The sequence below is a fragment of the Helobdella robusta genome (genome assembly GCF_000326865.2).
Source record: "Helobdella robusta unplaced genomic scaffold HELROscaffold_34, whole genome shotgun sequence".
Classification (NCBI taxonomy): Eukaryota; Metazoa; Annelida; class Clitellata; order Rhynchobdellida; family Glossiphoniidae; genus Helobdella; species Helobdella robusta.
In genome coordinates, this window is record NW_008704659.1 from 664,537 (window position 1) to 679,536 (window position 15,000).

Below are 15,000 nucleotides of genomic sequence, written 5' to 3' on the forward strand. Positions count from 1 at the left end.
GGGTGTGTGTTTATCTGTCTCAGTTTTTGTCTCTCCTTTTGTATCTTCATCTTTCCTTTATCCCATTCTTCCTTTCTTTATGTGTGTGTCTGTATGTGTGTGTGTGTGTGTGTGTGTGTGTGTCTATGTTAATTTATTCATCTAATGACGAAGTTGTTTAGACTGGTTGTCGTGATCATTCATCTGTTCTTCATTAATTTATCTTTTCTCTCCTTCTTTTTTTATTCCTTTATTTTTCATTCGTTCATATTTTATTTATTTATTTATATTTTATTTAAATAAGAACTAAATTTGCGTTTTTGTGTCCTTGTTTTGTTGTATCTTCATTTCATTTCATTCATTAATTTCATTCATTTTTTTATTTGTTCGTTTGATTAATCATTCGTTCAATCGTGTGTTCTTTCATTCATTCATTCATTCATTCATTCGTTCGTTCGTTCGTTCGTTTAGTTTGGTTTCACGTAAACTAGCTAGTGCTTACATTAATTTATTTGATTTAAAGATTGCTAATTAACAATTCGGTTGCATTCATTATCGTTCGATTCATTCATTCATTCGTTAGTTATTCATTCATTTATTCATTCAGTCGTTCGTTCAGTCGCTCGTTCGTTCATTTGTTCATTCGTTCGTTCGTTCGTTCGTTCGTCCGTTTCTTCTTACATTCATCTCATTTGCATTTGGTTTTTACGCCCGCAAATTCATGTATGGTAATTATTTATCTGAGTAATTAGCAAATTCATTATTATTATTATTATTATTATTATTATTATTATTATTTATTTATTATTGTTATTGTTGTTTCTCTTATCTGCATACTAATTTTTGGCCAACCACGTCTTTCCACATTCATCCGTTCAATCACTCAATCGATAATTCACTCACTCCTTCACTCTATTTTTCAGTCAAATTATTCTACCACTCATTAATTTATTCTTCCATTGATTTTTCCATCTATTTATTAATTAATTAATTTATTTATTAATTAATTCACTCACTCACTCACTCACTTACTCACTCACTCATTCACTTTCATTTTCTCACTCTTTCACTCACTCATTCATTCATCCAATCAGGTCCTCGACATAGAGATACTGAAATCTCTCGTCCGCATATTCCCTGACGATAGAGAGAGGACGACGTTGAAGGAATACAAGGGAGATGTTGAGAGATTGGGGAGTGCAGAGCATTTCTTACTCTCCATCATTAACTTTCCATGGTATGTATGTGTATCGTCTGTGATTATGTATATAGGTAGGTATCTTGTCGGTATTTGGTATTAGGCGTATGGCTTTATGGTTCTGGTACATATCAACTTTTGATTTCTGTCATTATTTTCCAATGGTATGTAGGTATTAAATGCGAGTTTTTTTTATTTTGTATAAATATTTGTGGTATTTTAGTTTTAAGTTTGTCGGAGTTTGTATCTGTGATGGGGTATTTGTTAGAGATGCAGGCATTTTGTATGAAATGTTTGGTATGCGGGTACATTTTGCTTTCGCATATTATTGACGCGTGTGGTAGAGACGTGCTATATGGCGTAACTACCATACCATCGCCACACCACCGCCACACCACCACCACACCACCACATAACGGCCACACCATCGCCAGACCACCGCCACACCACCACCACCACACCACATAACGGCCACACCATCGTCACACCACCACCAACACACAACATAACGGCCACACCACCATTGCCACACCACACCACATAACGGCCACACCATCGTCACACCACCACCAACACACAACATAACGGCCACACCACCATTGTCACACCACTACCACATAACGGCCACATCATCGCCACACCACTATTACCACCACACCACATAACGACCACCACAGTTTTCACCAAACAACGCAAGCGATGCTATCTTACCTGGAGCTCCATCAGTTGCTGGAGACGGCTCGGCCTGCGATCGAAGCCATCATCAACTGCTCCAAAGGTGCTGGGATACTCAAAACTTAACCTTATTATCATCATTATTACTGTAATTACTGTAATTATTATTATTATTATTCGTTAGTTATTTAATAACCATTAGCTTTTAATGATTCCTTTTTCATGAACGTTTTATTTCATGATGCAAATAAAAGGCTGATCTCATTATTATTATTATTATTATTATTATTATTATTATTATTATTATTCTTATTATTTTTCTTCTTCTTCTTCTTCTTATTATTATTATTATTACCATTATTATCATCATCATCAACAACAGCCATAAAAGAGAGCAGAGCTTTCCACGAGGTCGTCTACACGGTCCTCATGGTGGGCAATTTCCTCAACACAGTGAGTTTATTATAATTTATTATTATTATTATTAATTATTTATTATTATTAATTATTCATTATTATTAATTATTAATTAAAATTATTTTTTTTATTAGGGAGCTTATGCGGGCAATGCCGCGGGATTTCGTCTATGCTCTCTACTGCAGCTGACTGATCTGAAGTCAAATGACCACAAGTTTCATCTTATGCATTATGTTTCTCAGGTTGGTTGGTTGGTTGGTTGGTTGGTTGGTTGGTTAAGTGATTGAATGATTGGTTGGTTGGTTGAATAGTTAAGTGATTAAATGATTGGCTTGTTGATTGGTTGGTTGATTGGTTGGTTGGTTGGTTGGTTGGATAGTTACGTGATTGAATGATTGGATAGTTAAGTGATTGAATGATTGGCTTGTTGGTTGGTTGGTTGATTGAATGATTGGCTTGTTGGTTGGTTGATTGATTGGTTGGTTGGATAGTTAAGTGATTGAATGATTGGCTGGTTGGTTGATTGGTTGGTTGATTGGCTGGCAGATGAATGGTTGGCTGATTGAATGGATGGTTGATTGATGACTGATTGGTTGGTTGGTTGTGGTGTGGTTTCTGTTACAGTTTGTTTATTTGTACGTGAACTTGTCCACATTTTTGCACATACGTGTGGGGATATCTTGAATCAACTGACGACGGATTGATGGTGGGATAATAATAATAATAATAATAATAATAATAATAATAAAAAAACAACAATAATAATAATAATAACCCAAACAGGAAATACAGTCCATGGACCCAACGGTTATAAATCAGATAGAAGCTCTGAGAATGCATACCAGTTCATCATTGTTAGTTCAACATCAATTACTTTTTTTTTCGTTTGTTTGTTCGTTCGTTTGTTCGTTTGTTCGTTCGTTCGTTTGTTTGTTTGTCACTTGTTCAAACATCCTTTTTTTCTTCATTAAAAAACCGTTCAAACAAAACAACATAGATATTACAAAATGAATAAACAACACAAACAACAACAACAACAAACATCTTGACATCCGTCAGACCGAAACTAAACTCCAACTCGATATACAAACAAACCAAATCCCATCACAGAAAGCAAAAAGTTCAAAAGAAAAGAAAAACAACATAACACCCACTCTTATTCACGAAAACGTTCTCACACAAACACACACCACACACACACAAAAACACACACCACACACACACACAAACACACACACACAAACACACGCACATACTCAGGTGCGTACATTAAAACATTTCAGAAATAAAAATTAATAAACATGCTATCGACAGATAAATATTGCATATTGTCAAATAAGTAAATAAATAACACACACACACACACACACACACACACACACACACATGCACACACACACACACATGCACACACACACCACACACACACACACACACACACACATGCACACACACATACCACACACCACACACACACACACGCACACACGAAAATAATTTAAACAACCACAATAATACAAAGAAATACTCAAAATACCTAAATACAAACATACTATTAGTCTTTACTCTTCCATTGAACGAGTTAAAATGCGATATAATATAACGCATACGTAAAACGAAAACCAATAATAATAACAACAATAATAATATCAACAACAACAATAATAATAATAAAATAAATAAAAAAACAATAATAACAATCCAAGAAATGCCTCAAAATACTAAAATACAGGCACAATGTTCCGTGCTTGTTTTCCGACTTGAAAAAGTTCAAATCCAATTTCGATGCCACGGTTGATGCTCTATTGGTGGGCGGCCTAGCGTTCCCAGAAACCAAAAAACAACTGTCTCAATGCGGCAAGGTTTGTATTCGTTTGTATTTTGTATTTGTTTGGTATATTTTGGTTTTTTGGGGTGTTTTTTGGGGTGTTTTTTGATGTGTTTTTGGTATTTTTTTAGGTGTTTTTATGCGTTTGTGCATTATTTTAGTTTGTTTTTGTCATTATCTTATGAAATGAATTATTAAATTGGACTTTTTGTTGTTTTGGACTAGTTTTTATTGTGAAAATTGAAAAGAATATCTGAAAATTAAACTAGAGTTAAAATATATTATTATAAAAAGTTGGAAAATTCTAACTGATGCTTTTAATAATTTCTTCTTTTCTCATATGTTCACCAACCTCTTTGTACTCATCATCATCATCGTCATTATCGTATATTCATCCAAATGAGAAACAAAATATGCTCAACTCAAGTATGTAACACACACACACACACACACATACACACACACACACACACACACACACATACATACATACACACACACATACACACAAAAAAAAACCACACACTTTCTGAAAATCTCTAACAAAAGGAAAAATAATACTAAGGTTTTTTACTTAAATTTGATAGGGGACTCTTATTTTCTCTTTCTCTCGTTCTCTTTCTCTCTTTTTCTCTTTCTCTCTCTCTCCTCTCTCTCTCTCTCTCTCTCTCTCTATAATATATAACGCGATGGATTTTGTTTAAGTTCGTAAAGCGAGATTATGTCTGTCCATTCATTTAAACGTATTAGATGATAATCTAGATGATGATGATCTAGATGATGATGATCTAGATGATGATGATCTAGATGATGATGATGATCTAGATGATGATTATGATCTAGCTGCTGTTGAAGCGTCTGCCAACGAGAGTTAGGATGATGACTTTGATGATTATGACGATAGCCATTCAATGAAATAAAATACAACGACTTGTTTTTATTTTATCTTCCAATCATAAAACACACAGTACCTCCATGAAATACAATACACACAACACGATACACAAATTATCACTACCATGCAACACAAATACACCACAATACAAACATACAAAACATACAAAAACACAAACATACAAAAACACAAACATACAAAAATACAAACATACAAAACATACAAAAACACAAACATACAAAAGCACAAACATAAAAAACTACACATCAAAATAATTTTACAGTACCATAAATACACTCAGAATACGCCAAAAATACCTCATAGTAACCTACTACCCCAAAATGTAAATACACACACACACTCACACATACATTCTCACACACTCACACATACAAACACAGCAAAGGTTTCAATAGAGACTTGCTATTCAACACCACCACTCTGAGTATCAAATTTGTTGACACTAATCATATTATATATACACGTGCGTTAATATATAAATATAAATGTGTGCGTGCGTGTGTGTGTGCGTGTGTATGTATGTGTGTGCGTGAGTAGTAAATCTTTACGATGATGATGAATAAATAATTGATGGTTTGTAGGTATGTGCGTGTGTCCGTGATGGATAGATAGATAAATATTCTGCGTGTAAATGTTACATATATCATTCAATTATTCATTCGTTCGTTCATTCGTTTACCATTTATTTGTTCGTTCGTTTGTTCATTCGTTCACTCGCTCACTCATTTATTCGTTCGTTCGTTCGTTCGTTCATTCATTCGTTCGTTTGTTCGTTCGTTCGTTCATTCGTTCGTTCATTCGTTCGTTCATTCATTCATTCATTCATTCATTCACTCATTCATTCACTCATTCATTCATTCGTTTATAATCTTTGTTGCTGTTTACTTGTTATCAAAAAGCGTAATTATTTTTTTTTATCACTGAAGGTTTTATTGCCATTATACAGTCTTTATCGTTTCGTCATCAACATAATAATAATAATAATATTAATAATAATAATAATAATAATAATAATAATAATAATAATTATAATCATCATTATCATCTCGTTGACTGAATATTCCAAGATTGAAATGTGAGTGAACATAGAGTTAAAAACTTGATTCATTATTACTATATTTTCATCGACCTATGAGATCTCTGATCTGAGCTACTGGATAGCACACAAAGCCATTTTGTCATCTGGTAGAAACATTCTAACTAGCGACGAACCAAAACCATCTGACTCTTTTTCTCATTCTATATTTCAAAATCTGTGAGAGACAGAGAATACCAGGAAAATGGGATAATGATGAAAATGAAAATATGAGTATAAAATTTATTGTGGGTTCTCTATCTATCTACGCTACTATACTGCTTTACTGACAATTCTCTCTCTTTCTCTGTCTCTCTCTCTCTCTCTCTCTCTCTCTCTCTTCTCTCTCTCTCTCCAGTAGAATATCAGCATGTATTATTATTAATTATTGTTGTATTGTGGTTAATATTATTCTTTAAAAAATCGGAATTTGACAGATTATAAAAAAACAAGTAACTAGATTAATTAATTAGTCAGTAAAATGTTTCACATCTTTATGAGTCGCGCCTTTTTCCTATCACTTTTCTTTAAAACGTGCTTTTTGGTTAACAACGACAATAAATAATAATAATAATACTAATAATAATATTATTATTATTAAATGAACAAATATAAAAAACCATCTGATTGAAAATTACAGGAAGAGTAGTAATTTATCAAACAGTTGTTAAGGTTGTCTCTGTCGATTTATTTTCATCTGACAGTGCACGATGTGTTTGTTTGTTTGTGTGTCTGTGTGTATGTGTATATGTATATTTGTTTGTGTGTGTGTGCGTGTATGTATATTTGTTTGTGTGTGTGTGTGTGTGTGTGTTTGTGCGTGTGTGTGTGATGCAGATTATTTGTTAATACAATAGAATAATGATTCAATTGTGTGAGTATGTATATAGTCCGTATATATGTGTGTTTGTGTATGTATATATATGTGTATGTATGTATATATACATATGTGCATGTGTAAATGCATGTGTGTGTGTGTGTGTGTGTGTGTTTGTGCAAACATTGGTTCGCGTTAACATGAATTTTCCTTTAAAACCGACAACGAATACACCACAAGTACTTAACTTGTATAAACACTCCTAATCACAATTTAGTAGTTTAGTAAAGAAAAGCTTAGTATGTGTGTGGATGTGTGTGTGTGTGTGTGTGGGTGTGTTTGTGTGGATGTGTGGATGTGCAAAAAAAGGCAACAACAACAACAACAATAATATAATTAATTATTTAATTAATTAATTAATAACAACTCTAACAGCAGCAACAACTACACTAATCGTAATAACAATAATAATAATAATAACAACAACAACAACAGCAATAATAATAATAATAATAATAATGATAATAATAATAATAATAATAATAATAATAATAATAATAATAATAAACAATCCAATGGATGTGAAGTATAAAATTTACTCTATCTTCATTCATTCATTATTTATTGCGCTCTTTTCGCTATGTTTACATTAAAAATTAATTCTGTCAATCCGTTTGCCATACGTTTAATTAGTCGCCCGTCTGTTTTCGAATCTCTCTCTCTCTCTCTCTCTCTTTCTCTTTCTCTCTCTCTCTCTCTCTCTGTTTGTATGTGTGTGTGTTTGATTGTTTGTATAAGTATGTGTGTGTCTCTTTCTCTTTTAATTCTATTCTTCTTTTTCCTCTCTCTTTCTCATTCGCTCTTTCTATTTCACTCTCTCGTTTCTTTTTGCATGTAAATGCAGTAGTACTAGTAGAAGTAAAAGTAGTAGTAATAGTAGCAGTAGCAGTACCAGTAGTAGTAGTAGTAGTAGTAGCAGAAGTAGTATTAGCAGTAGTAGTAACAGTAGCAGTAGTAGTGGTAGCAGTAATAGTAGTAGTAGTAGTAGCAATAGTAGTAGCAGCAGTAGTAGTAGCAGCAGTAGTAGTAGCAGGAGTAGTAGTAGTGGCGTTTCTATTGGAGAAATAAATTTTTTTTAACACATATAATGGATAGAAACATTAACTCGGCGAAGTCGGCGAAGGCTGATGAAATTTTTAATTGCGACTAATTTTAATGGACGTCTGATTGATCGATTGAATGGATGGATGAATGAATGAATGAATGTATGGATGAATGAATAAATGAATGGTTAAACAAACGAACGAATGAATGAGTAAATAAACAAATGAAAGAATGAATGGCATACGTATAGCCCACAGATAAGTGAATGTTTAACGAATGAATAAATTAATGACGGATGAATTAAATAATCTTTAGTTGGGCTTCTTCTTCTTCTAATTATTATTATTATTATTATTATTATTATTATTATTATTATTATTATTATTATTATTATTATTATTATTATTATTATTACGTGTTGTCGGAATGGGATGCTGTCCCAACTTTTGGTTTAACTGAAATACAACCTTGGCTTTGTGAAATGACAAAATGATGATTATAAAACCCTATATTTTTTTCTCCCCAACTCATCCAGATCTTAGAGGAGCAGATGTCAATAGTGAGCGCTGAAATGGATGAAGTTGAGCAAATGAGATTAGAGCTATGTCAGTACTTCTGTGATGATGAACAGTCGTTCAAATTAGACGAATGTATCACGGTTGTTGATTCATTCTGCAAGCGTTTCATCACGGCCCATAATGTAAGTTGGGTGCTTTATAACTTTAGACACTTTTTAATGTTTTTAATGAATCTTTCTTCAGTAATGCAATTTTTTTTAGGGAAAATTTCTGTTTAACTTCATCATTGATATTTCATTATGACGTTTTTTGGTCGGCTTTATGGGTTAATGGTTAAAGTCCACTGATCCGATCCTACTATGAAGTGATTTGTGTGTGCCTTGACATTTCTGGGCCTTCGCATAAATAGGACGGCCTTCAAACTCTAAATTACATATTAAATAAACGCTCTATAGATAAATATACAAATATTTAATAATATAGCAAGAATAATAATAATACTAATAATAATAATAAATAATATTAATTATAATTTCAAGTACAAATAATAACTAAATAAATTTCTTCACAGGAAAACAAAGAAAGAGATCTTCAGATGGAGAGAGCGGCACAGAGAAAGCAAGAAAGAGAGAAAAGTATGCAGAGAAAATCTAGCTGTAATAATTGTACGTAATGTGAACTCTCTTTTATTTCTAGAAAAATATGAAATATAGTAAAATGAGATAAAAGTCTAATTAAAATCTAATAAAATAAAATAAAATAGATAAATTGATTTAAATTAAATTAAATACAATAGTATTCTACGATGCTCATCATTTGAAATAAACGAGTACAACGATATATGATTAGTAATAATAATAATAATAATAATAAAATAATAATAATAATAATAATAATAAAATTGATGGTGTAATGGTTAAGGTCGCCTGTATTATTTGTAATTACTATTTGTAATTATTCATAATTACAAATGTAAATGGATTGTAATAAATATGCTGCCTAATATTTTTTTATATTATATTATTTGTAATTAACATTTATAATTAACAATTATTTGTAATTATGACTTTAAAGTACGGATTCAAGGCTCTACTGCACCTTCAAGTAACTCTGACAATGATGGTCATGAATTCAGCGTCCTAGGACAGGTCCAACAAACACAACCGACGCATAGAGTAAGATCGGCTTCTATAACAAGAAGATTTGACTTAGGAAGTAAGTTGTGATGCGATATTTTTAGGATTTGGGGATTTACCGTTCAAGTTTTTAGAATATGTTATAGTTTTTTTTATTAGTAGTAGTCACGTTTTGAATGAATTTGTCATATGCAGTGCTTGTATAGGTTTTTTTGGATCTAGTTTTTTAAGATTAAATTTGAATGAGTTTTTGTTCTCATATGGATTTTCAATTCAATTTTTCAAATTCACTGTCTTAATTTGTCTCGTTAACAACTGTGTCGTGATTATGTCTGAGTTATTTTAAAACTTGGTGGATTTTTAACGTTTGACGACCAAACGATTTTAATTTATTCGACAGTAAATAATCGTGACATGTGACGAAGTTTTTGTTCTTATTGAAAAAAGAATTAATTAACAAATTATGAATTTATTAAACTTTAACTTTTATTTGCAGTTAACGAGAAAGGAGACGAGACAAGAGACCTCATGAACATCCTCCTACAGCCATCTACTAATCTCGATACTTTGGAATCGATAAGATTCAACAGCCTCCGAATCAACAGGAGAAAGAGTAAGAACTACATCGAGAATGTAGACAGGGAGAGATCTCCATTGAACTGCAACAACTCACAACCAACCTGTCTCGACAGCTTGCTGCTTAGCAACAATTCTTGCGATAAGCCCACCGAAGAAACGACCGACAGAAACGAATATTCCTTCGTTAGAAGGAGCCGGACTAGAAGCTCCTGTCCATCTAGAGTACAAAAAGTTGACTCTCTATCTCCAGTTGATATAGAAGAAAACAACAAAGCCGTAATGAGGAATAAAGATTCTGGCGATACGGCAAAGCATGATCAACTCGATAAACGTTTGAGCCGAGAAATCGCGATGAAAGCAGCATCATACGAACAACAGATTAGAGAATTGGAGTCATCTTTGGAAATGTTCAACAGTGATCTGAATCTCAACGAAAGTCTCACTAGTCCTAAAATTCAACTTAGTGCTCCTGAAAAATTAGAAGACTTCAAAGTTGACAACGCTCTTCATTTATCTACACCGCCACCACCACCAGCGGCATCACTGAACGTGAAAGAACGCATGAAGAGATTAACGCAATTATATTCTGGGTTGGAACCTCAGGAAGTTGAAATGAAGCGCACGCACAATTACGGACGAGAGGTGAATGCAACGGCCAACAGCATCAACAGCAACGTCAGCAACATCAAAAACCTCCACAACAGAGATTCTACCAGCAGTTCTGTCACTAGCGAGAAACATTACTCTGACAAATTATCTGACAACAACTTCAAAGACGAAGGGTTCGACTCCGAAGAGTTCTCTAATACATCAACATCTCAGAAGAGTTCTCGAAATAGTTCTCGAGAAAGAGACTCGGGTTCCGTGAACATCAACGTCACGAATGATCTTCCAATCGACTTTCAAAAAATTACAACTACTCCTTCGTTAAATAACAATTTTAAAACTAGTAAACAGGAAAAGGTTTTAAGCTTGAGCTCCACCAACGTTAAACCAAAACAAATTATTGACAGATCTAACGAGATGCATCCTACAACAGCACGAAGCAACGTGCATTCAAAAATCTCATCGATGCGACCAACAACATCAGGACTATCAACTGAATCTCAAAAAACAAGACCTTATCAATTTAGGACAAATTTCGGCTCCACAATCGCAAACTTCAACCACAAACCGCCCAACGCATTCAACAGAACAGCTTCAAAACCAGCAAGTCGAGTGACACCACTGGCAGCAGAAAAAAGCAAACAAGAAAAAGAGAAGCGAGTCAAAAGCGAAACGATTTACAAGACATCTAACCCGCCGGCGACATCTACAGATAAAAAACGAACTTCTCTCAGAGATTCTTCAGCGTCCTCGCAAAATAACTTCAAATCTACCTCAACAGTTTCGGCGTCTGGGAAGAAACAGCGATCCTCTTCGGCTACAGGCGTGCGACGGAGGGATTTGCAGTCCTACACTAACGCCGTCGAAGCAAAACTCCGCCATACACGTCTCGACCCGATCACCAACCTGACTGCTTCCTTCCTACTAGATTCTACTAAAAAGCAACCACATCTTTCCAGGGACGATCGCCCAAAAAATTCCAAACCATCTCCGCCGGCTTACGCTCTCAACGGCAACAAATCATCATTGATGAAGTTGTCAACGTTGTCGCTGAATGGCAATCCCTCTGATGCACCACGCAAACGAAACGGATCATCCTCTTCAAACAGATCAAATCTCAGTAACACAACCGCCACCAACACAACCACGCAAAAAAGTTCAGACAGCTCGTTCGTCAGAGGTTCAACTGCACGCTCAACCATGCCTACACCCGCCTCAGTAGAAAGAAACAAATGCAAATTGACGATTACATTGAAAACTAATAAACCAAAAACACTATTAGACCGGCCCTCGAAAGACGTTGCCCAAACCACAACTCTGAAAATGACCAGACCAATCAAACCAACGATGTTGAGAAAACATTGAGAACTTTCATAAAATAGTCATCCGTTAAAAACAGAGCCTTCTACCGCTAAGTCTTCTACGATAATTTTTCTTATAAAAATATTTTTCTACTTTTAAAATTTGAAACGTCTTTATAACAGACATATTAACCATTCTTCTCGTACAGACCATCATTTGAATTTATTAAATTTCATTTTTATTAATTTATACATTGTAACAAAAACCATAGCAAAGCCTTTTTTAATTTCTCTTTTCGTTTTATACGCCAGTAAAACGTAAAATTAAAAATACGAATTTCAAGTTAATTATATTAAATTTAAATAAAAAGTAATTTAAATAATGAAAGAAACCCTTATATCAATAATAATTTTAACTATCTGATGAGATAAAATGGTTAGTTAATTAATTAGCCAATTAATTTTTTCATCACAACATTATTTATCAAAACAACGAACTCTTCAAAATTGCAAAGACTACAGAAAGATGACCGACGAAATGTGATACACACACTCACCACACACACACAAAAACACACATACATGTATATATGTTGCAAATGCATGTATATATAAATATATATATCACATATAGATATACAAGATATACATGTTTACACATATATCATACACACACATCACAGGTATATATATACATATATATAATATATATATATACTCTCAAAAATTTGGTACACACACACACCACACACAATGTAGGGTTATATATTGTATATAGGAGCTAGAGTTATAAACAAAAGTCAGTTTTGTGTGCATTCCAAATAAGATGCATTAACTGCAAACGCATGCAAAAAAATATTAAAAATGACAATAATAATAATAATAATAATGATTTTAATTCATCTCATTTTATTTTTATGATCAAACTGGCGGCATTGATGATGATGATACTTTTTTGAAAGATTCAATAAAAGATTAGTTTATTCTTTATAGATAAAACTACACCATAGCATATCACTATTAAATAATAATAATAATAAATAAAAATAATGATAAATAAATAATAATAAGAGTAATAATTAAATAATAATAAACCTATTGTTAATGAAACTTTTAGCAGGGTTATAAGGAGGAAAAGAATCACATCGGCCAAGATGTGGACACGCAGCAAAATTTAAAAAAAAAAACTGATTTAGTTGAATAAAAATACAGTAATAATTATAATATTAATAATAGCAATAATAATAAAAATTATAATAATAATAAACGATGTTTCATCAAGTTTAATACCCTAAATTTTTTTTTATCTTTATATCATTTTAATTGTTTCACAACGAGAGCACTTACTATCCATAATAAATTAGTAACGACCACAATAATAATAATGAAAACATAAAAATAGTAATAGGTAAACAAGTAATAACAAAAATAATAAATAATAATTATTAATAATAATAAATAATTATAAATCATAATTAATTCAGCTCAGCAAATGCTCCATTGCCCTCTCGGTCATCCAGTTGTGCGTGGACAGTGCCGCCCTCGCCCTGTGCTATAAGTGAAGGTCAAGGGTGAAGGTCAACAAAATTTTTCTACTTTTAGGTAAATTTACATAATAATAATGATAATAATAATTTAACAACATCAACAATAATAATATTAATAATAATAACCGCAATAATACTACCACTGATACTACTATTGCCACTTTCACTAATACTACTACTACTAATACTACTACTATTACTACTACTACTACTACAACTAATAATAATAATAATAACAATAATAATAATATTGGCAAAACTTACAGCAGAAATAAAATCATACTATGAACATCAATAAAAATAATAACTATAATAAATAATAATAACTTCTTCGAAGCCCATTGTTTTGAGCTGTTCCACTTTCTGCTCAAGGTCATATTCTCGTTTGGGCCCTGAATGTAAGAAAGAAAGAAAAAGAAGTAGAGGGAGAAAAATTGAAATGAATATCACAGATACAGACACACACACACACAAATAAATTAGTGTGAAAAAAAACAAACACACACACGAAAACCAAATTCCTCAATCGGATAAATTAGCATGTAACACACACACACACACAGACACACATTCACTAATCAAGACACAACCTACCTCCAGCATAAACATTGGCCCAATGTCGAGCGGTCTTTTTGAAAATGTCAGGAGACTCTTTGAATTGTTTGGCCACCACAGCGTCTTGCGGGTCGTCGGGTTCGGCCGCCGACAGGAGAGCCTGTAGGGATAGCAGGACTGTCCGCAACGTCATAGCCGCCGCCCTGGAAAATAATTTTTTGATTTTGGGGGATTTTCATTTTTAAAAATGAATCGGATTTGATTTTGAAATTGTTTGATCTTGTCTTTTCGGAAATGCTGGATTTTGTTTTTGAAATTAAACTTTTTGAAACATTATAAACAAATATTCACTTCACCAAAGAAAAGCTTTTCATTTAATTTTAACATCATCATCAATATCATTATCTTCAGCAATATTTTCATCATCAACTTCCAACATTAACAATGAAAATTAATCCGCATCATTCTTAATATCAATCACCTTCGTCATTATCATCAATAAATTCATCACCAACATCAACATCATGTCTAATTTTGCAAGAACAATTTTTGAAATAAGATTAAACAACAAAAGACAAACAAACAACCATTGGTCCTTCAAAATATCTAGGCATATGGCTCCTGTCACCGAACTGATGTTTGGGTGCCAGATTTTTGTAGTAAACTGGACCTAAAACAAAAGAAAACGAAACAATAAAATAAAACAATATTAAAATAATAAAATAAATTGAAATAAATTTTTTATAGCA

The 15,000-nt window shown here is 32.8% G+C and overlaps 3 protein-coding genes across 3 annotated transcripts in view; 2 read left to right on the plus strand and 1 right to left on the minus strand.

Moving 5' to 3' along the window:
* Positions 1–704: 704 nt before the first annotated feature.
* HELRODRAFT_175565 (hypothetical protein) lies at positions 705–5,408 on the plus strand (the record flags this gene model as incomplete). Its single annotated transcript, XM_009022985.1, has 7 exons — positions 705–707; positions 1,074–1,216; positions 1,855–1,955; positions 2,235–2,305; positions 3,053–3,123; positions 4,002–4,131; positions 5,394–5,408. The coding sequence occupies 7 exons, from the start codon at positions 705–707 to the stop codon at positions 5,406–5,408; spliced, it is 534 nt and encodes a 177-aa protein (XP_009021233.1).
* A 3,172-nt stretch (positions 5,409–8,580) lies between these two features.
* Positions 8,581–12,213, plus strand: HELRODRAFT_175566 (hypothetical protein; the record flags this gene model as incomplete). Its single annotated transcript, XM_009022986.1, has 4 exons — positions 8,581–8,709; positions 9,099–9,162; positions 9,602–9,742; positions 10,160–12,213. The coding sequence occupies 4 exons, from the start codon at positions 8,581–8,583 to the stop codon at positions 12,211–12,213; spliced, it is 2,388 nt and encodes a 795-aa protein (XP_009021234.1).
* Positions 12,214–12,407: 194 nt separating this feature from the next.
* Positions 12,408–15,000, minus strand: part of HELRODRAFT_185754 (hypothetical protein) — a 3,876-nt gene continuing 1,283 nt past the window's right edge. The window contains 5 exon segments of the mRNA XM_009022987.1: positions 12,408–12,849; positions 12,867–13,701; positions 14,024–14,088; positions 14,291–14,454; positions 14,839–14,921. Coding sequence (XP_009021235.1) covers positions 13,630–13,701; positions 14,024–14,088; positions 14,291–14,454; positions 14,839–14,921 — 384 coding nt within the window. The 3' untranslated portion in view covers positions 12,408–12,849; positions 12,867–13,629.